General features: G+C 32.7%; 1 protein-coding gene across 9 annotated transcripts in view; it reads left to right on the top strand.

Annotated features, from left to right (window-relative positions):
• KCNT2 (potassium sodium-activated channel subfamily T member 2) overlaps positions 1 to 24,288 on the top strand; it is a 374,999-nt gene that overhangs the window by 307,843 nt on the left and 42,868 nt on the right. For 4 of the 9 annotated variants that reach the window (XM_077887107.1, XM_077887110.1, XM_077887105.1 and 1 more), the window contains 5 exons: positions 7,129 to 7,230; positions 10,893 to 10,976; positions 11,860 to 11,988; positions 19,204 to 19,224; positions 22,655 to 22,705. In XM_077887107.1, coding sequence (XP_077743233.1) covers positions 7,129 to 7,230; positions 10,893 to 10,976; positions 11,860 to 11,988; positions 19,204 to 19,224; positions 22,655 to 22,705 — 387 coding nt within the window. The remainder of the gene's footprint in view (positions 1 to 7,128; positions 7,231 to 10,892; positions 10,977 to 11,859; positions 11,989 to 19,203; positions 19,225 to 22,654; positions 22,706 to 24,288) is intronic. The other 5 variants (XM_077887103.1, XM_077887106.1, XM_077887104.1 and 2 more) reach the window with 3 other exon arrangements.

Genomic DNA, 24,288 nt, shown 5'->3' with positions numbered 1-24,288 from the left:
AATAAAAAAACAAGGATTCCAATTTCTCTAAATCCTCACTAACTTTTTTTTTTTTTTTTAAATAAAGCCATACTATTAGGTATAAGATATCTCATTGTGCTTTTGAATCCCCCTAATAATTAGTGATGTGCATTTTTTCCATATACCTCTTGAATTTGAATGTCTTCTTTGGAGAAATGTCTGTTTAAGTCTTTACCCACTTGTAATTGGGTTATTTGATTTTTTTTTTTTTTTTTTTTTTACTTTTGGGTTGTAAGATTTCCTTATATATTTTGGAGATTAACCTGTTATCAGATATATGGTTTTAAAATATTTTTTCTGATTCTGAAGTTTGTCTTTTATTCCATTGATTGTTTCCTTTGCTGTACAGAACTTTTTAAAATTTATATAGTGCCACCTATCTATTTTTATTTTTGTGCTTTTGGAATCATATCCACAAAATCATTGCCAAAACCAATATCATGAAGCTTTCACCTATGTTTTGTTTGAAAATTTTAGTTTCTTGTCTTACATTTAAGTCTTTAGACCATTTTGAGTTGATTTTTGTGTATTCTATAAAATTAGGCCCCAATTTCATTCTTCTGCTTGTTTTCTCAAAACAATGTGTTGAAAGACTATCCTTTCTTTATTACACATATATCTGGGCTCTCTGTTGTATTCCATTTGTCTATATGTCTGTCTTTATGCCAGTAGCATACTGTTTTGATAAATGTGTCTTTGTAATATATTTTAAAATCAGGAAGTATACTTCCTGCTTTACTCTTCTTTCTCAAGATTGCTTTGGGTACTCCAGAGTATTGTGGTTCTAGATGAATTTTAGATTTTTTTTTTCTATTTCTGTAAAAAATGTCCTTGGGATTTTGACAAGATTGCATTGAATCTGTAGATCATTATGAGTAGTGTGGGCATTTTCACAATATTAGGTCTTCCAACCCAAACATAGAGTATTTTTCCACTTGTCTATGTCTTTAATTTCTTACTTCTATGTTTTGTAATTTTCAATATATAAGTCTTTGAACTCTTAAGTTTATTCTTTTTATTTTATTCTTTTTTTTAGTGCTTTGGTAAACAGAATACACTTAATTCTTTTCCAGATAGTTTGTTATTAACATAAAAAAATGCAACTTACTGAATGTTTTTATTAGTTCTAATAGTTTTTTAATGGAGTCTTTAGGGTATTAGATATTGTGATAGTTTTACTTCTTTTTTGATTTGGATGCCTCATATTTCTTTATTCCTGCCTAATTTCTCTGGCTGGGACTTTCAGCACTATCTTTAATATATGTGACAACAGTGTGCATCGTTGCCTTGTTTCTGATCTTAACGGGGAAACTTTCAGTTTTTCACTGTGAAGTGTGATGTTAGCTGTGGGTTTGTCATAAATAGCCTTTATTAAGTTGAGGTATATTTCTTCTATATTGGGAATTTTTAATCATGAAAAGGTGTTGACTTCTGTCAAAGGCTTTTTGTGCATCTATTGATATGATCATATTATTTGTATTATTTATTCTGTGAATGTGGTGTATTACATTAATTTATTTGGATAGGTGGAAGTAGCCTTGCATCCCAGAGATAAATCTCAGTTGATCGTGGTGTGTGCTCTTTTTAATATGGTGTTAGATTAGATTTGCTAGTATTAAGTGGAGGATTTTTGTATCCATATTCATCAGGAATATTGGCTTATAGCGTTCTTTCCTTGTGATGTCTTTGTCTGTGCTGGCCTCATAAAATGAATGGGGAAGTGTTTCCTCCTTTTGATGTTTTGGGAGAGTTTGAGAAAGATTGGCATTAATTCTTTAAGTGTTTAAGTTGAAAAACCCTTAGCTAGACTAAGAAAAAAAAGACAACTCAAAATAAAATAAAAAATTAGATTACAACTGATGCTACAGAGATGAAAAAGGATTGTAGGAGCTCCTATGAACAATTGTACACAAAGAAACTAGATGATCTGGAAGAAGTGGATAAATTTTTAGAAACATACAGCCTTCCTAAACTAAATAATGAAAAAAATAAAAGAATCTGCACAAACCTATAACTAGTAATGGAGATTGGATTAGTTATCAAAATCTCCCAACTGGGGCAGCCTGGGTGGCTCAGTGGTCTAGCGCTGACTTCAGGTCAGGATGTGATCCTGGAGACCTGGGATCGAGTCCCATGTCAGGCTCCCTGCATGGAGCCTGCTTCTCCTCTGTCTGTGTCTCTGCCTCTCTCTCTGTGTCTTTTATGAATAAATAAATAAAATCTTTAAAAAAAAGCCTCTCAACAAAGAAAAGCTGTCTTTAGAGAATTCCACCAAACATTTAAAGAACTAATGCCAGTTCCTCAAACGATTCCAAAAAATTAGACAAATCATAACTTATACTTTTTAGAAAGGCTACATGTTTGCACAATACCAAATTATACAAAAGCTCAAGTCATAGCTCAATTAGAAAAAAAGTGTCATTTCAAAGCACTGTACCAGATTTATTTTATTGATAAAGTGAACACTTATTTGTGAGTTAGTTCATCTTAAATATCTTTTTATATGGCAGAAACTATAGAGAAGTTTCTTGAAAGTGTCTATCCTTAATGCTTTAATGCTGTCATTATACATAGACTGAGCTGACTAAACAGACTCAAAAGATATTTCAGATAATTAGCTTACTCTTTATTGTGCACAAATTACTTCACCAGATGTAGAACTATTATTTTATTTTGTAGTTCAAATTCCTCCTTTAAATCCTTTCAGGTAATGCAATAGCAATCTAGAATTAATAGTCCCAATATGCTTGTTCCCATTTGTAATATATTTATTGTCATAAAATCTATCAAATTAACTGAATACAGACATTTCAATATTACTTGTTGCTGTGTTTTTTTTTTTCAAAAATATTTACTTTCTGGTAACTTTTTTTTTGTTTTTGTTTTTGTTTTGTTTTGTTTTGTTTTTACTTTCTGGTAACTTTTGACCACTCTTTCATTTTTCTTTTTTTTTGTTGTTGTTCTATATATAACCATTATATTTTATTAATTTGCTTATATAACTTTCTTAAATTTTATTCTTAGAGCTTCAAGAATTATAATGATACAACTAATGTTATTCTTAATATGTTTAACAGATAATGGTATATTCATAAATGATTATAATCTTTACTTGAAAATGGTGTTGGTCTCTGGAGCCCCGTTTTTGAATGTTATTGCATGGGAGACAATTGTAACAAAAATTCATTGTGTATTTGTGTAATTATAACTTACTTAAGCAGTTTTTAGAAAAGATTTTATCTATTTATTTATTTATTTATTTATTTATTTATTTACTGAGCATGAGCTGGGGGACAGGCAGAGGAAGAGGGAGAGAAAATCTCAAGCATACTCCAGGCTGAGTACAGAGCCCAGCGTGGGGCTCTATCTCTCCCTGAGATCATGACTTGAGTTAAAATCAAGAGTTGGATGCTTAACTGACTGAGCCACCCCCCCCTCCCCAATCACCTCCTTAATCAACTTTTTAGGGACACTACCCATGGAACAATCCTTTGGAAGTAGTCTGAAAACCAAAGAATAGCCTAGAATTAGCAATGTCATTTTTTTGACTCCTGTTAGATTTTCAAAATCATGATATAATTTTCATCAACAGTGCTTCATGTCATAAAACTTCCACAAGAAATGTATACACCCTTTATCTTCCTAGGACTCAAGTATTTAGATACTAGTCTTAAATTCATAGACTTCCTTACTTTAAACTAGTCTCTTGAGTTATGCTTTTATTCTTAATGAAGGTAAAGCAAACTCTTTTTTCAAGTATCCCTCAAAACATCACATCTGAAAACCTAGTCAAACAGAATGTATTTTCTCCTTTATTACGTCAAAGTTATTTTTTAACCTTTTCAGTTCCAAAATCTCCCCCAATAGGGAATGCCAACTGCTTCTGCAGACAGTTTAGTTGATTCTAATTCTTTATCTCTTTTTAGTGGGGTACCAGCATTTGACAAGCTATTGTGTTTTTTAGGCCTTCCTTCATCATGGGAACTAATTGTTGACTAACTAATTGTTAGCCTGTTGTAGTAATTTTAAAAATTATAGTTGAGTTTTATGAGTTGTAACTTTTGAACATCATTAAATGGTACTTACCTTTATTTTTGAAAACTAAATACAAATAGTTTTATAAAAGCACAGGAAGGAATAGTGGTTGCTTTCTCCAAATTGAAACTAATAAAACTATAAATATTTTAAATCTCTTATTCTATAAAAAGTATAAATAATAATATCATGCATGTAGAATGCATGATTGCTTCCTATTTGGCAAACTTGTCTTTTCAAGCTCAACTATGATATCACTTCATCTGTGACACCATCTGCATCCTCCTTAGGCTTCCTTAATACTTGGATCTATATAGGCTCACATCACATGACTTTGTAGGTGTTTGATTTGAAGTCTGTCTTTTAAATAAAACTATAGATACATGCAAAACTGGAATCTTTTGTTAATTACCTCTGCATCTTAACAGTCTAGTTCAGTGCAGGGTACATAACAGTTAATAGATAAGTGTTTCTTGATTACACAGCTTCATTTTTTCTGAAGCCATGGGACTATTCTGAAGCCAAAGCTTTCTTCTATTTTTTTTCTAATTTAACACACATTTTAAATGTTTACTATGTTATTTCTGATACAAGTTCCTGTTTAAACAAGATGTGAGTTAACAGATCCTTTGACTCATTTCCAACTAAGTATCTTATCTTCCAAAATGGAAATCAAAAGCCTGACCACGCAGTTAGGTGAGACAGATAAATAAAGTGAATCCAGATGTATGAAAGAATGAATCTCATAGGAAGCAGATGCTTTCAATTCTGGCCAGTTGTTTACATGAGGTATGATAATGAGATTTTCCAAATTTAAAAGAAATCAGAAATTTAGACTTTTATGTAAAATGTTGGAACTTATTAGACCTCAGTAAATATATGTGGACCAAATGAAATTCCTCTATAGTTATGGTTTGGACTATCCACTGCTAATGTATAAAACTTTTGGCTTATATGATGCTTTTGATATTCAGACAGGTAGATAAATGATATTGTCACAAAATCACACTGGAATGGATGGTAAGACTAAGTATTAGTCCTCTCTAATTTTTTTCCATGTATAAAAATGACACTGATAAAGCACAGATTAAGAAATTAATCTAACTTCATCATCTAGACGTAAAGAAAGAAATTGTGAAATGTGTTCTCATGAGGATGGAATGAGTTAACTTGAGCTCTTACTTTTTTTGTGTGTAACTTTAAAACTAGTAGATCTCAAAAATAGTGTTGTAAGATCTTTGGTGTTTTTTCTCTACTTTGGTGTTTTTTCTCTACTGTAAGTAAATCACAAATGCAGAATTATTCACACGAGGAGAAGGGCAGCATCCCTGGGTATAAAAGGGTTTTCTGAGGGTGTGAAGCATAATAGACATTTAGAGAGCAAGGAGGACTTGCAGAATTGATGTTAAGAACAGTGAATTCTCTAACTCTAAGATGGGAAGGTTATCCATGGTGACGTGGAACCTGAATCTGGGGAAAGAATTTTAGGATTTCACCAGACAGCCACTTTGACTCAACAATAGTCTATGCTGGGAAGAACTGAGAAGCATCTGCAAACGCCCTACATGTGCTGTTCAAACTAAGCTTTCTTTACACCTAGGCTCCAAAATTGGAGAATATATATGATATAATGGAAACAGACACAAATTGGGGCACCACTTGGTTATTTTTCCTTTTATCCTTTCCCTACAGTCTCAAGTGAGGATATTCTTATAGTCTAGATATCTTCTCAACCAGATGGATGTGGTGGATGTGGTGCAGGAACTCCTCTTGCTACTTGGAAGGGCTAATTCTGTGTCCCAACCTCACCTGTTTGTCCAGGGGATGCTCAGGGGTCAGGTCACCCTCATGCCTTCACAACAAGCAACAGCAGTAGCCCTCTTTCCTTCCTTGAATCATACTCTCTGGCACATAGTTTGAAAATCGGGGTATGGGAGGCTTTCCTTCCCTTGAGGAGCCTCCAGATTTGCTACATTAAAAACAAGAGCTTCCTTCCATTGCCTCAAGGAGCAAGGGCTAATTTTTCTTTATTTGCTTAGCAGCATCTATCTCTCCAAGTAAAGTTGGCAACAAATAAAACCAACATTTTTGAGATTATCATTTGCTAAGTACAAGATTAACTTGGCTTCTTAAGAAACTCCTTATAATCTTACACAACATTTGCTCTCCTGTCTTCATTATTAAGGGAAGATGATAGCAACATAATTTTTCCCAGAAAACTCCCATACGCTGTAATACACACACATGCACTGTTTCTTTTCTTTGTCTTTTCTCTTTTCTCTTCTTGGCATTTAGAGTTTAGTTGCAGTTGCAGTTTGGTGGAGCTGGCACAGCTTAAAAGGCATTTAGACATGAGAACTCAGATGACAGAAATTGGAAACCACTGGATGTGGTGGCTTCGACCTGCCTATTTTTGTGTCCTCACATATGAGAATATTCAAAAGCAAAACTTCCAGGTCTTATGTGGCCTTAGGGTTTTTTTAAACATCTTATTAAATGCTTTTATTGTGTTTGTTCCTTTTATTATATTACCTCAAGTCCTTTGCAGAAATATTTATGGGGAGTAAGATAAATACTCTTAACTATGGAGAACAACAACAACAAAAAACTATGGAAAACAAACTGCCAGTTCCCAGAGGGGAGGCAGGCGGGGGCTGGTTAAGTAGGTGATGGGGATGAAGGGGGGCACATGTTGTAACAAGCAGAGGGTGTTGTGTGGAAGTGCTAAATCACTATACTGTATACCTGACACTAATATCTTACTGTATGGTAACTAACTGGAATTTAAATTAAAGTTTAAAAAAAAGAGGAAATACATGTTTAGTATATGAGAAGGTTAACTTTCCTTAATTATTGGGTATTTTCATTGATTCAGAAAACTTGGTTATAAAAATTAAAGGGACATATTAAAAATACAGCTAAATACACTTACTACAATATGTGAAGTAACGCACATTGATAGCTAACACCTGTATAATGAATATATCTTCTTCACATATGTCAGGAAAACTTAAGCAGAAAAGCGTAAAATATAGAATCCTCACACATTTTTTATTTCAAACTTCTGAACAGAAAGAACGAGAGAAAGGTTCTAACTTGGCCTTTATGTTTCGGCTGCCTTTTGCCGCTGGGAGGGTGTTTAGCATCAGTATGTTGGACACTCTTCTCTATCAGGTATGTTTCTTTTTTTTTTTTTTCTCTAAAATGTTTATTCTAATTTCATTTAGATTTTATTAAACGAGTAATCAGTCTAGTGTTTTTCATGGAGCTGTTCACGTAAAATGGACCCTGGAAGTAATTCCGTGTTTTATTTTGTCTTTTTAATGACAAATATGCCTATAAAGTGTCATGTAAGAAAAATATTACTTTTCAGAATAATCTATGAAGTAATTTTTAGTCATTCTTTAGCATCAGTGTCCTACGTATTTTGTGACATTTTAATACATTTTGCTTATAACCAGACTGAAAAAAAGAAGGTAAGAACAAAATGACTATGTTAAAACAAAGACAACTTTCTTCATAATGCACATTTAAAAAAATAAGATGCCAAATTGATGTCAGTAAACTGATAAACCAAAGACATTTTAAATATCCACTAATTACTGCCTACTTTAGAAAAAATATAAAAACGATTTTGCAACAACTAAGAACTATTTAGTTTGCTCCCGAATGCCAAACAACATTGTCATTTGATCATAGCTAAGAAATTTATAGAGATGTTGTTTTGCACCAATATATATATATATATTTTTAACTGTACCAGAAAGGTGAACAGCAGTGACATTTCATATTCTCTGATTCAAGTAATCAGAGAATTTATAAATATTTCTATTAGGAGAAAACAGATATTCATGGAGCTTTAAATTATTTTGTAACTTTAATCTCAAATTAAGCATTCAAACATTTCGTTGGGCTCTTTTCCTTTTGATTATGTATTTTATATAGCCTCTTCTGCAATGCTTGACTGAATAAACTAATCAGAAGATAGTTAAAGCTTTTCTACTGGACTTTTGGGCTAATTATGCCCATGAATATGCCTCTAGCAATGTCACAAACCATCTGCTTATGCCAGATGAGTGCAGGAACAAACATGGCAAAGGAGAATAAACACTCCTGTTCACCCTAAAGTTACCAGACACATTATCTGGGCACTCTAAGAGCGGGACTCCCACCCCACACACCATTACTGCACACATACTTCTGAATTGTAGGGAAGGGGATTTGAGGGGAGGAATGGTTTGAAGAGCAGTGCTGAAACTGAAGATTATATGTCAATAGCAATCAAATGCTTGATGCCATTCTGCACCGTGGTTTTCAGATTTTTTAGCCCTTGTATCTTATGTTTAAATAAAATCTCATGAGAAGGTCTAATAGACAAAATAGAAAGGAAATTGTTCTGTAGAAGTGGAAAGCAGTAGTTATTTCCTTCTCTTCATTTTTACCTTATGCTTTTTTTTTGTAAATCATGTACAGGAAGTTAGGTGTTTTCTGAAGCTACTGCAGAAAGGGTGAAGCAGAACAATAATTTTCAAAGTAGTAACTGCCTATTTAGCTTTGCCTGACATCAGACTAGATATGTTATGGTACATTTTTCAGATGGATAAAGGTTACTCATTTATGTGTTAAAAAACGATATTAGCAATTAGGTATATAATTCCTCAAATTGTATAATAAGTATATTACCAGACTAAAAAAAAAAAAAAGAAGGTAAGAACAAAATGACTATGTTAAAACAAAGACAACTTTCTTCATAATGCACATTAAAAAAAATAAGACACCAAATTGATGTCAGTGAACTGATAAACCAAGGACATTTTAAATATCCACTAATTACTGCCTACTTAGAAAAAATATAAAAAAGATTTTGCAACAATTAAGAACCATTTAGTTTGCTCCTGGTATACTTAAGCCAAGTTTAAGTATATTCTTAAAATATACTAAAGGTCATCTAATTTTTTTGGTTAGTGATTTGAATCTATCTTCTTGAGGATAAATGTCTATATTATATATTTAAGAACTATTATTAGTGATTACAATGGTACAGTGATTTACTATTAATGTAATTCTATCCTAGACATTGTCTCATTTGCATCCTCAAAGAAAATGATGACGTAGACAGGGTGATCAATCGCAATATGTAGATGAGACACAAGGGCCCGGAAAGACAAACTATCAGGTAGTTAGTGTGAACCCTCATCTTTCAGGCCGTGCAGATCTCACTCAATTACTCACAACCTTGTCCCTGTGGTAAATAATTCCACATTTGTATAATGTTTGAGTTTCTTGTACTTTTTTTAACTTACCAGAAAATTGTTTTTCTTTATTAATATCTTCTCAATAGCTGCCTTTCTCCTTCTCGCTTGAAACACAGATCACTTATATTTTTAACAATTTTCTTAATTTTCATATTTGTGGAGCTGGAAAACCAATGATGAAAAAAATAAGTATTACCTGAGGAGGGGTGCCGAGGGAGAAAAAATATTATCTGAAATACAATTAAATAGATACTAAGTAAAACTGAGAAAGATTCTTCTGTGATCGAATTCCATGAGAGTGAGTGCATGGATTTTATAACAGCAAGTGGGGCTGTCCCTGTCTTCTTGGTCACTCCTGCCTCTTGTCTTTGCCCTGAAAAAGTTGCAGGACAAATGACCTCTGGACAAGAGATGCATCAGTGAGAAATGCAGTAAACGAATCAGCCGCATGCACATCCAAGTCAAAAATAACGTATAATAGTCATTTGCCAAAACTTCAGCTGACATTTTTTCCCCCATGAGTATTTTCAGTTTTTCATTTTAGAAAATAGTTTTAAGTGCTTGAGTATGTGCTTTAAAAATCCCCATCTTTAGCACATACCAAGTTATAGGTGAAGATGAGTGGTACGTGTCACCACTGCTCTTGGTGGCCTCCTGTTAGTTCACGTTCTAACTACCAGGACACTAACACACCTCAAAACCACACTGCCGTTTCTTTGGCCTGAGAAAAGGGAATGGATATGTTTTCTTTTGTTCTTGTTTAGACAGCAAGGTTTAGTTTTCTGATGTTAGCTGTTGGTAAAATAGTAATGAACAAAGGAGTCTAGTAAATTTAAAAAGTAGTATAACTTAAAGAAAATTTTTGCTATGGAAAATAACTAGATGAATATTTAAATTCTTCAACACATGAAGGTCAAATTCAAGACAGTCATTTCATACAATCTGTTAAATAATTTTTCCATGTCATGGGGAACTGTGCTTGTATCTGTTGAAAGTTTTTCTTTTCACTCAGAACTAAGGATAAATTCAAGAAATTGGCAGCATTGTTAACTTAAAACTGTTGAGTTGTGTTCTGGCAATACATCAAAATATATCTTATATGCTAACACATTTAATAGTCTGATAATGATATTTAATACTAAACTATTAAATCATTAATATTTAGATTTACTGAATTATTAAAAATGTATTCTACTAGCAAAGAGCTTAATCCTAAAAATTCTTTTGGAATATCTCCTTGCAAATTTCAGTTTTCAAGTTTTTCTTATATTCTCCATTTTAGTTCATAGTTTTTTATTAAAAATTCTAATTAAAATATGTTTTTATGATGTCTAATAGCATATATAAAATTTAAGTATATCCGGATATTCTGGAAAATAATTATTCCCTATATTTCCTTATGTATAGCTTAACTGTTTCTATGTATTTAAGACACAGACAGAATAGATTTTCATTTCCTTTTTTGTGGGGGCTTACTGATGTGTTATGAGAAGTAACCTTTTAGAAATGGTAAGATGTTCTCACTGAGCTAATCTGTACATTTCATACACATAATAAATACATATGTTGTTTATATTGCAGTCATTTGTAAAGGATTATATGATTTCTATCACCAGACTTCTCTTGGGATTGGACACTACACCAGGATCAGGGTTTCTTTGTTCCGTAAGTTAATATTTGCTAGAATAGAAGATTGTTCTAATAAATGTTTCTGAAATCCACCTATAATGTACTTTGGCTAACTCTTGTATGTTACTTTTTCCCTTCTAATATGTGCTCAAAGAGTATCTTCATAGTTTTTTCTTTAAAAAATTTTCAGGGAAAACATTTTAAATTAATAATCACAAAAATACCCATTCTATACAAAATTCAGAACAATTGCATTTTTTTTTCTAGCTGGCATTTGAGACTGCTGGTTTCTGACATAGAATGCCATCTTGTGGAGGAAAACAGCAATCATTAAGTTTAACCCCTTAGTTTGATAAATGAGTTTACTATATACAAGTATATTCAATGAAGTGACTTGCTAATAATTCAGATTTATGATAAGCAAAGAGGGATTAGTACTTATACCTTCTGTGTGGGAGCCCTATGTTCATCTAGTTACATCTCTTTCTCAATATGAGTATTCTTAGGAGTTCAGATGGAAAATCTCTTTTTGTGCTGGAGTCTCTTTTGCACTTAAAGATTTGTAGCATCAGCAGACTCTGTCCACTAAATTCTAGTAGCACCCAGTAGTCATTGCAACATTCAAAAAAACTTACATATGTTTTCCAGCATCTCCCAGTCAATTACCAGTGACTACTGTCTACCAATATTGAACTAATACAATGTCGTGCTGCCACAAATTGAGTAGTTGGTCTTCGGAAGTTTGTGGAGCCCCAGGGGTAACCTGAGGTGGAGTGCATGAATAAGTTCAGTACGTGCATAAGCGTTTATGTCACTTTGAGGTTTCAAAATATTAATGCATTCTTCCTTTAAAAAGTGAAAAATAATCGGAGTTTTTATTTTTTAAATGTAATATGTAAATAATTCATATATCTTATAGATGAAAATCACCGAAGATGACCTATGGATCAGAACTTATGCCAGACTTTATCAGAAGTTGTGCTCTTCTACTGGAGATGTTCCCATTGGGATCTACAGGACTGAATCTCAGAAACTTACTACATCTGAGGTTTGGAAATACCAAAATATTCCAGTTTAATGATTAATTTGATTGAATATAGCCATTCCTAATCTTGGGAACAGATTTCTAAAAAATGTCAAAGTGAGAAAGAATGCTCTCTGAACACACAGTGTCAGTTCTCGGAGGTAAAAAACTTAACTAATTGTTCCAGTAAGCTATATCAAAATATTGCTGGCTAAGGGATTATTCTAGAGTTTGTGAACTTTGAGCTGTAAATGCCTTTTGGGGAATCTAAGATTTTGCATGTCTACATTGTCAGGAAGCAAATTAATTTTAAGTAACCTTTTGACACGTAAGAGCAGTTTTCAGGGTAAGCCATATAGCTTTCTAATATACTCCTCATTTCATATATACACATTTGGAAGGAAGTAAAACAAATTTAGTAAGCATTGAAATTCACATTTCTCAAACTCTAGATTAAAGACTACTCTGAAGTGAAGATAAAATTTCAAGAGTAGTACCAGACCTTCCTAGAGGAAAACTCAGTATTTTTAAAAGCAAACTAGAATCTATTAATATGGAACAAAATTTCTGATGGCTTCCTACAGCTAAAAATATATCCACACTGATGTCACATTATGTGATTCTAAATAGTTTTTATATTCTTGGTAAAATATCACCTTTTAAATTAGATTCTGTTATGAAATAAAAATTTTGAATAAATGCGCTATCCTACCAATATTTATAAAATTATTTAATATAAATTATGGTTTATGTTCTTGAAATATTTTTCTTCTCAAATACCTCAAAGTTATTCAGAATTTTGGTTACCCATATCTATTTTTGGTCTTATGCAAAATTAACTCAGAAGCTCAGATCTGTTATTTACCTTTCAGTAATCCATGCAGCCATTAAAGTGGTTTGTGTTAAAATCAGTGAATCTATACAGAGAAAAAAAGAGCTTTATGGAAAGCGTATGAGCATAGGAGTGAATTTTTGTTTACTTGCTAAACTTTATGGCTTGATATTTAAATAAGTAATACTGAGGACAGTAGGAAATTATTCAGCTTTCCTGAGGTACTTCCTGGTGGTTCCACTGGTAGATGAGGCATGCTAAAGAGAACTTTATTGCCATCTTTGTACTTCATAAGATAATTTGGCCAGATACACATAAAATTTTAAGAATACTGTATCTAAAAAATATTATTTGATTAAAGGTTAAGAGAAGACAAGTGCTTTCACACCTAAGCAATTATTCATTTTTTATTTGAGCTTGTTAAATACAAAGACGTTTCCATTCAGCAGAGTATTATCATGCTCTTATCTCATGATAATGAGATAAGGCTTTGTGAATTTGGACATAGTAAATTCTGCCCTCGGTCAAGTTCATATTCATATTATCATTTTATATTATTAAGGGACTTTGTTTTGTGCTGTTCACATTATAGATAGGGAAAGGATAATTGAGTATTTGTATTGCCATCAAGGAGCATTTAACATTACATTTTGGTCACTTCCTCCCATCACAAAAAAGATCCTTTAATAAAATGTTTATAAATCCTCCAAACTCTAGCTTATATGAAAAATGTACATCCTTGAGGAGATAAGAGAAAACTGAGTTAAATAACAATGATATCTCCTGTCTTCCTATGTTGAATTCATCTTTTGGCATATATATTTTTACTTAAATTTTATATTCTGCATATTGTATAAAAATTGAGGCAACCTAAATAATTAAAGATAAAAATAAAGTCACCAAGACTTCTTTACAAAAAATATATTAATAGAGGCAGCAAAATTAGTGTTATCCTACATCTAAAATGAACCAAGTGCTACAATCGAGCCAAAATTCTACTTTTACTTTCCTGGCAAGTAAGGCAAAAATAGAACTGTTGAATTATATAGTAATTATAGTCTGATACATGAAAGGATAAAAATTAATCTTGAGGAAGATTTGTTATTAAAAGAACACGTATATTATATTCTTTCTTATTTAAAAGGTTTTAGATAACATGAAGAACAGTGTCTTCAATCATAGTTTTACAAGATGCAAAAGTGCCATTAATGTGACTATCCTTTAAGTTAATCTTTTATTTTTTTAAAAAAGCACATCAATTAAATAATAACTCAAAGGCACTAGATTTTGTATGAAGAGGAAAATTTCTTTTTCTGATCATATAAAAACAAAGAATAAGACCTTAGTGTCTCTAGTGAGATGAAAGATTGGCTCATACATTCTACCATCTTTCTCAAATATCAGACATTCAAGAAAAGTCAAGTGTTAGAATTAAAATGATTTATCATTGCCTCAAATGTTAATTTTCTCTTATTTTAATTAAGGAAAGAAGCCAATTTCAGGAGGTAGAAACTTCATCTAATAATTAGAATTGAAGAGTCTAACAAATTCTTCTGTAAATAGCTGTCAGATACCCATTTCCCCTGACAGTTCACACAGGTGTAGTATAGTTCGTCACTCTGCACTGGCAAAGATTGAATGTTGTTTCTCTGGAGAGAGTACACAGATACACTGTGGACTGGGGGACAGTTGAGGGCAATAATACCACACTAAATTCAGAGAGCTAAGTGAAAGGTACATTCTGTATACTATATCCTTCTGCAGCAGATTAGAGATCTTTCCTGGGAAATCTGAGCAATGCAAGTGGACCACCTAAAGATGTAGACGTGAGACTTTCAGTAATCCAGTGATTACCACGAAACTCAGTAAAAATAATCTTACCCAGAGCTATTAATAAATTTTATTAGTCCCCTACTCTTAAATATGAGAAAACAACTAAAAATTCCCAATGTTGGGAAATAGAATGAACCACAAATGAACCTGCATAAAATAAACAAGAAATTTAAAAACATGAAAGAAGGTCATTGAGGAAGAAGACACTTTCAAAACACAAAATAAATACTTCCGCTCCTAAGCATTTATCCAAGAAAAATGAAAATATATCCACACATAGATTTGCATACAAATGTTCTTAGCAGCATTGTCCATAATAGCCAAAATTTGGAAACAACCTGAATGTCCATCAACTAGTAAAAGATAAGCAAAATGTGTTATGTCCATACAATGGAATACTGTTTATCAATAAAAAGAAACTACTTATATATGCTGTTACTTGGATGAACCTCAAAAATACTAAGTCCAATGAAAGAAGGAAGATGCAAAAGACCACAAATTGTATGATTCCATGTTTATGAAATGTCATAAAAATGAATATATGCAGATGAGAAAGCAGATTAGTGATTGCCTAAGTCACAGGGAGGTGGAGGAAATGGGGAGCCAGTTAATGAACATGATGGGGTTTATTGAGGTATTGGAAATATTCTAAAACTGATTTATGGTGATGATTATACAACTTGGTAAATTTACTAAATATTTGAATTTTATGTTTGAGAATTGTATGATATGGTAAATATATACTAGTGAAGTTATGTATTGAAAAGCTATAATTAGTATTAATAGAAAAATAAAGTATTGTAAGGATGGAAGATGAACAGGAACCTCCATTTTTTTTTTTTTTTTTTTTTTGAGAGAGAGAGAGAGAGAGGAGGAGGAGATGGGAGGGGCAGAGGGAGAGGGAGAGAGAGAATCCCAAGCAGGCTCTGTGCCCAGCGTGGAGCCTTGTGGAGTTTGATCTCACCACCATGACCTGAACCAAAATCAAGTCAGATGCTTAGCTAACTGAGCCACTCAGGCACCCCAGGAAGCTAATTTTTTAAAGGAACATTTAGGGGAAAGAAAAAACATTTGGAACTGAAAATATTATAGCAAAGGTAAAAAAGTTCGTATCATAAAGTTGAGGAAATCACCAAAGAAAACAAGAGCAAAAATTCAAACATGGAACCAGTAAAGAAAAGATAGGATTAGAGGACTAATCCAGGAGGTCTAAGATCTGAATGATAACACTTTCATACAGAAGGAATGCAGTAAAATATCAGTGTAATTATTTAAGAATAATCTCAGACTAATAGTGTGTTAATTTCCAAACGGCGTCACCAAGGGCCCACTATAATGAATTAAAATAGATTCACAGCAAGACATAGCATCATAATTTTTCAGAATATTGAAGGAAAAGAGAAGATGCAGGAGGAGAACAAAGGGTAGGTCACATGCAAAGTATATTTGATATTTTTCAGCAGCAGCACTGTAATCCAGAAGACAAGGGAACAAACAATGCCCTCAGGATGTTGAGGGAATATTTCCAAACTAGAATTCTGTATTCAGCTAAAGCTATCAAACCTATAAGAGTATGATAAATCATATTTCAGCATTGTCTTCAAAAACATTCTACCATGCCTGCTTTCTAAGGAAACTACTCCCACTACAAGGAATGAATACTAGGAAAGGAATATTTGTTACCTGGACTCCACAGAATGTCTGGTTTCCTCCACATTTTGTGGAGTCCAGGCAACAAATATGAAGCCAAGGAAATTCTCAGGATGGCAGTGAAAAGACCATCAGGCATAAGGGTAACCTGGAATGGGTTAGGAGGTTTCACAGTGATTTCTTCAGGAAGATGAAATCTATAGAATGTCTTACATATCTCAATGTCTTTAAGAAAGATGTGACACTTGCCAGAGATCTCAGAGTGAGTTAAATATATATATAATTAAGCAATTATAAAAATAACAAAGTCATTAACTAAATTTAGGAATGTAGTATCACCACCACCAACAACAAAAAATTTATGCAGGAAATGAACAGTAACCGTGTTTCTTACATAGCTCATCTGTAAATTGCACTTAGTCATAATATGCCCTTGATTTTGATCTAATCAGAATTAGACTTGAACAATTTTGAAATGATAAAAGATGGCAAAGGTACTGGAATAGGTAGAAAAGATTAATTCCTTTTCTTCCAGAATGTGAAGTGAATAGATGAAAGCAGAAACTGAAAAAAACAAAAAGACAAAAAAACAAATCAAGCATGCTATAGAGAAAGCAAGATAAAGACCTACATATCCAGCTAAAAGAGATAAAAGTAGATGCATTCTACAGAAATAAAAATGATTATGGCAGAAGCTTCTATTTTTCAAAACAAATCATAAGATTTTCTGACAAAACTATGTATTTATGACTAATAAAAACAACTAATAGATTTATAGTCATAGGTAGTCATATTAGACCCATTCATTGATCATTTTTTCAGATTATACTTTCAAGTGTTAAATTCTGTCCTATTCTATGGATAATTTTTTATTAAGTGCTGACATTTCATATCAGAATGCATTAGGAATAAATACAGGCAAAAACTAGGCCTTGCTTCCTTATTTCATGGAGTTAAAAAAAATAAAATTTAAAGGCTGATGCAGGATTTCATGCCACATCATTTTCTAGTCTGTCTTCAGTATCTTTTCATGTTCTATATATAGAAAAACAGCTATTTTGCTTTGTCGGTGTGAGTAGGGGAAACACTAAATACTTGAGCAGACATCTTTGAGAAGACAAAGGATTATAGAGAATATTTATAATTAAAATTATAAAATGTAAAAAAGACCTGGGATACAATCTCAGTTTTTTGATGGGCTATATGTTGGTAGAAGAATTCATACAAACACAAAGAATAAAAGTGGAGGTGTATATAGTGCCTCAAAAATCAGTCCTTGGATATAGTTGGATCATAGAGTACAGCTGGATCCTGCCCCTTTTTACCTGGTTCTATATCACCATGCCAGAGCTTCTACCACCATCTATATATGTCTGTTTAAGAAAATCTGTAAACATCAGAATCTCCTCGTTCAAAGACATAAGATGCATAAGGACTCATACTGCTCTTGATGACAAAGAGGAACTATACTTTTGTGCATAATCCTTTAGCCACAATTCTGAAATCCAAAAAGCTCACTAAATTTATTTAGTGATAAAACATCACTTTAATAGTGAAATTTTAATGTGATTATTCCACTTAAAGTGAATATTCTTACTTTTCATTGCAGAAATATTGTTATTTTTTATTATGAAATGCTACTCAACACCCACTGCAGACATTTCCTGCCATACAGTATATGGTATAGTACTGTCTTTACAAAATCTGATAAGTTCTGAATTACTAAATATATTTATATATATATATATATTATATTTGTTCCTATGCTTTTTTTGGTAAGAAAATGTGGAGCTGGATTTACTTCCAGTTTTCAAGAGTATTCAAAGTTGCATTTGTTTGAAGTGTACTATAACCACTGAAAATTTTATTAGAAATTAGAAGGACATCATTTTAAAACTTATTAAAACACGTCTTTTAAATTTACACAATAAATTTGTGGAATATGTTTCTCTGATTGTTGGTCACTTTCATAATAGTAAATCCTGTAACTTAAAGCATTGATATAATGGAATAGTTAATCACTGACTATCTCATCTACCAATCATTAACTCTTAATTATTAAACTGGAACACAGAATTTTTAAATATATTATTGAAATAAGTTTATCTTTTACAAAATCACATTAATAAATTATTTTAATAGGGATTAAGATAGAATAGTTTTGAAATTTTGGCTGCCCATTCTCTGCCATTATTCACTCAAACGTTTTTATTCTTTTGGGCCATATATTTAAGAATCCTGAGAGAAATAGTTTTAAGTAGCCTATAATCATATGTTTACTGTGCATTTTTAAATATTTGTATCAACAGGATGCTGGATAATTTGTTAAACTTGAGTTATGTTACACTAAAGAATATAATTGAAAATTTTCTATCTATTGGAAAATGAATGGAATATTATTGCTTAGAATTGAAGACTATGAGAGCATGACTTGTATTGCCCCTAAATGCTTATGGGTTATATGGTGACTGGACAGGTCAAATTTTAGACTTCACATCCAATGTGAAGCTCAGAATATTTCTATAAACTAATTAAATTTATACATCAGGGAAAAGTAATTTTATTACAACATTATTGAAAGCCAATAATTTTGTCAAGTAGTCTCTAATGAACTTTATAAGCTCCTGTCAATTGTTTTATTTTTCCCACCATTTTTTCTTCCTATCAAAACCTTAGACAATTTTACTAAGCAAACAGACAAAAAACAACCTAACAGGAACTTTTTGCTAAACTTTTAAAATAATAGCTTACTCTTTACCTAATTTCATTCAGGAGCCCTATGATAAATAATGAAACACATAATTGTATTTTAAGTGTTAAGTGGGGACTTGTCATTTTGTCCTTGTTGCTGTTTCATGTATGTATTGTTTAGTCACTGTTTAAACTGTATTTTGTGTGTTTCTTTTTCCCTCCCTTTGTGTCAGTCTCGAGAAATAGCATCACAAGTAAGTATTTTGTCTCCCTTTCCTCAAATAGTTTAATATGTGAATTTAGAGCTGTTAAAGGGAAAATAATATTAGCAATTGAATTCAGTATTTTGAATGTTAAAACAAATTAATTAAGCTGAAGTTTTCAAATGCTCTATTTTCAAGTTAGTGGGTCTGTGTTTCCCTAATAAGATTGCAAGCTCATTTTACCTGTGTGTCTTCAAATTATGTATATATATTAATCCCATCATATATTTTACTGTGTGGTGTCATTACCTGCTAGTTGGTTACTGGCTGTGTTTAGTCTATGTGTCCTTGAGTGATGCAATCAACTAGGACTGCAAACGGTTGGTGGTCATGTGATATGAAACATCTTTTTCTGCTTCCTGTGTAGGCTGGTCCTTCTAGAAAAGGGTATAGCAACAATAGGACCTAGGATGACTTTCTCTAGCACACTTTTTAACATCGAATTTATTCTATAATAGTTTTAATTTATTGTCATGAAGAAGCCATCAGTTTAGTGTTTGATAACATTGACCTGGGCTAATAACTGATTTATTACAATAGAAATAAAATTCTATGTATCCACGCATTCATATTCCTAAAGCCTTGATATCATCTTCATGGGATTTGTATTTTTAATTTTATTTTCCAGTTTCTTCATATAAACTATGATAAACAGTTGTCATTATGTTCTTAGCACTTAACACAGACTCCTTAAGCATTAACATAATTAATGAAACCATTTCAAATATAAATATTCCCAACTTTAAAAATTGCACTTTGAATGTCAAAGCAATGATAGAATTCAGCCCATTAAATGTAAAACTTGCATGCCAAAGTAGCCATCTAAAAGTATGTGTCCATTTAAGGAAAATAGCATTTAAAAAAAAAAGAAAAAAGAAAAAGAAAAGTACAAGTCTGTCTTTGAGCTCATTGGATTTTGGAGAAAAGTTGTATCTCATCATAATATCCATTTTTAAAAAAAGATTTTATTTATTTATTGAATAGAGAAAAAGAGAGCACAAGCGGGGGGTGGGGAGAGAGAAGCAGGCTTCCGGCTGAGCAGGGAGCAATGCAGGGAGCCCGATCCGGGGCTCCATCCCAGGACTCTGGGATCATGACCTGAGCCGAAGGCAGATGCTTAACTGGCTGAGCCACCCAGGGCTCCATAATATTCATTTTTGATGCAATGATGGTTGCTAACCTGCATCATAGAATAAAATCTGTATAATAAATGCAAATTCTGTTCGTTAAATTATTTTAAACATCTTTATTTATGGTTTAATGAGCTAGAATTCTATGATATTTTTCAGTATTCTTACTTTGTTTTATTATATATTGAATCCTTCAGAATTTACTAAATATTTATCAAGGAAGCTTCACTTTGGGCTGCATGAATAATGTTTTAGAGGAATGCTTTCCAACCTATTTCACATCACGGTCCACATTGAAGATATAATGTTTGTTTGGCATGAAGCTGCTTAGGGATTTCAGCTATCATGGCTGCCTACAGGTTGAGCAAATTAAAGTTTAGGTCAAAGCAGAGCACATCCCTGGCACGTACTGGGTTCAGGGAACTCGTTTTACAGTTTTATTGTTGCTTTTTTAGAGCACATTTTATAATGCGATCAACATATATTTCTAAATTTTTAATTTATTTCAATATTTGGCCTAACTCCACAAATAAAATTTCAAGTGCATTGAATTGGCATGCATTATTTCATAAAATATTTTAGTAACATGTCACAAGCAAAGTTGCTTCACCTTGTCTTTCCTAAATCCCTTTAGGTGTAAGTCCAGACCTGGTCCACAAGTGATAGATACACTTGCTAGGGTTCACTCTATGTCCCAGAAAGAACAGAATTTTCATTTGGTTAAAAACTTTATAGCTTCTTTTTGGCTTAGTGATGGTTCAGCTCTCGCAGGTTGTCTTTTCATAACATGAGGATGAATAAATGTACGTTTCCATAGTATTTTATATCCCAGTACCAGGAGAAGAAAATTATAAAAAGGAATGGGGCAGAAATGGAATGGGATCGTTTTTTGGTTTATTTGTTTTGTTTTTGGCTCTCTGGTTAGTGATTTCATCACTGTGATAGTTATGAATGTGTTTCTAAAGTTAAAAAATAAATGGCCCATTCACTCTTGCTTTCTTTAGTTTACGTTTTGGTTTTAATTATATATCTGTGCTAGTATTTCATTTGAGAAATAAATATTGTTTTCACCTAGAACAGCTAAAAAAAAAACACTTTATAGCTTCATGTTTGGAAGTGGAGTGAATCTTCTAGATGTAGGTTTTGGCTATGTTGCAGTTCTATATGTTGATTCATATGTTCTGCACCTTTTATCAGATGTAACTGAATAAAACGACTCTATTTCTGTCCTTCTAATTCCTAGTCACCTTTTATCTCTAACTTACCATGCAGATGCAGGAAGGGAAAGGTTTGGCTCATTTCTGAATCATGACAGCCAATTACAAGTTGACTCTTGGAACTTTTCCCCGCTAATTGCTTTCTTTCTTATAGTTACTATTTTAGGTCTCAACATCCTTCAGTCATTTATTTCCTTATGTAAGCAAAGTGCCTTCCCTCTAACTCACTGGGAAGTTTGAGTTTTCAATATAAGTACCATCCTTACAATCCTTTAGACGAAGGAAAAAACTCTAATTGTACTTTGAATGTGAAGACATTAACTTTGTAATTCAAATTGTTTCTACAATACTGTCCATCCTTTCCAGCTCTAGTTTTTGCTTTTAGATTTTTTTTCCTCTCCATCAACTCTCTCCCTTTATCCTCAAATATATACAAGTTTCCCCAGTTCTCAAGAAAAATTTTCCCTTTTTTCCTGTTTTATCTATTTTAAAGATTTTTTAAGTAATCGCTCCACCCATTGTGGAGCTTGAACTCATGATCCTGAGACCAAGAGTTGCATGTTCTACTGACTACGCCAGCCAGGTGCTCCATTATTCTATTTTTTTTCCTTATCTTACTCTTACTGTTAAACTCTGAGAAAAGTTTATATATGCTGTCTATTCTATTCCTTACCAACGTCTTCCACAGTTTCTTCCCACTACTTTATTTATCTTGTTCTTGCATCAGTAAAAGTCTTTTAGCTAAAATCCTTGGCATTTTAAGTTAGTTTTAATTTGTTTAAACGTCATATAATCTTTAGCAGAGTTCATAATCTCCTACATCTTAAAATTCTTTTATTCTACTTTTCATATTATGAGTTACTTTCTTTACCTGTTGTACCTGTTTTTATTGGTTTATTTCTTAAACTTTTACCCTTCTTTCTACTGTTCAGTTTCTGTCTGTAACAGCTCATTTTAGATGCTGCCAATGTGATCTTCATCTGAAGGCTTCTCCCTAACTCATTGTCCCTGGGATTGGCTTTGGAGCCCAAGACTCCAAGTAGCTGCAGCAGTCTGCCTTTGTCTCCCTTCTAGGACTGGACTTCATCTTTAGTTTCCAGAAAGTACTCCGTTAACCACCTGAAGGTAGGTAGGCTAAGCTTCATTGCAATGAGGCTCACCCAGAGCCTTGATCCCTGCACAATGCTAAGCACTTTATTATTTTATTTAATCCTCACCAGAACCCAATATGGCAGCAGTATTATTCTTATTTTTAAATAAGCAGAGATATAGACAAGTTAGCTTGAGCAACATCAAAAATTTTGGAAGCAGCCGACCTGGTTTTGGATCTTATCACTACCTGACACCAGAGCCTCTTTTAATCAATAGGTCTCACTGTAGCAGCTCTACCGATTTCTGAGCCACCTCTCTCTTCCACCATCTGTTTTGAGGTCCTCAAATGCCTTCATTGAGAATCAACATGGGAAATGACACTTGAAGAGGAACCAGAAATTACTAAAGTCACGTTTGATAGTCTTTTGGTCTTTTTCTACACTTGAACTCAGAACACTTGTAATGTCTTGTGGTTTCAATTATTACCTCTATGTTGATGGATGGCAAGTTGGTGTTCTCTGTCCTTCTAATTCCTAAAAATGAAGAACAACTCATTTTCTGCCAGTTTCTCTTCACTTTATCTAGCAGAGCTACAAATATTTATCGAGCACTGCTAGGCATCAGATGCACTCATGCTAGATGCTTGGAATGCATCAGTTAACATACAAGAAAGATTTCTCAGAAAGCTAACATGAAAATTTCATGCCTATTCTTGAATTTACTTCTTGGAAGATTTACTATATTTAAATTCTCTTCTCTTCAGTATCTTACATAGAAGAGACAGATTAATGACCGTATTCCTTACTTTACTCACATGATGCATGATGCATATAGTGGAAGCTTGATGCCTACTATATCAAGTCAAATTTCTTGTGGATTTTAAACAACTTTATGTTCCGGCCATTCCTTATTGATACTCCTTCTGTCCCTGTTCCTGGTACAAATCATTTATTCAGTTATTCTTTCTGACCAAATGAGCAATGGACTTGGTACCAGATGACTTGGATTTAAATGTTGGCTCTTCCTTTTACTAGCTGTGTGCAAAATGGCCTATTCTCAACACATAACAGAGTGAAGACTAACTAGGGAGCATATGATTATCACTTCACAAATTATAAAAAAGGGCAGGCATGTGTTAATTATTCAGAGCTCATGGCAAACAATTCTGGGACAAAGTACATAGAGTAACATTTATTTCATCAGTTTTCACTGCTACCTCATTTTGAGTGGATAGCATTCCCTTAGAAAACATTTGTTTCAATACACTTACATTTATAAATAATGTAATAGTAAATTTCTTGTAATTTGGATAAATTTCTTATACATTAGCCAAACCCCAAATGCACTCTAATTTATACACACACACATTTCATAAGTCTGACCTCATCTGTCATTTTCTTTCACTTTCTTACAGAAATTTTATCCTCAGATCTTTTTCTTACCTTATTTTACAATTCTTTTAAAATATTTTCTGACTCTAATTCTTGTCTTGTGCATTTCCATCCCCAGGAAAGCATTTCTTACCTGCATTATTTACTTTCTCTAACTTAATAAGAACCTCATTGGCATACTTATTAGCAAGAAGCTGTTTAAATGCATCCAATCTGTTTGATTTA

The sequence above is a fragment of the Canis aureus genome, chromosome 38, assembly GCF_053574225.1.
Source record: "Canis aureus isolate CA01 chromosome 38, VMU_Caureus_v.1.0, whole genome shotgun sequence".
NCBI classification, from domain to species: domain Eukaryota; kingdom Metazoa; phylum Chordata; class Mammalia; order Carnivora; family Canidae; genus Canis; species Canis aureus.
This window is presented reverse-complemented; position numbering and strand designations above follow the sequence as displayed.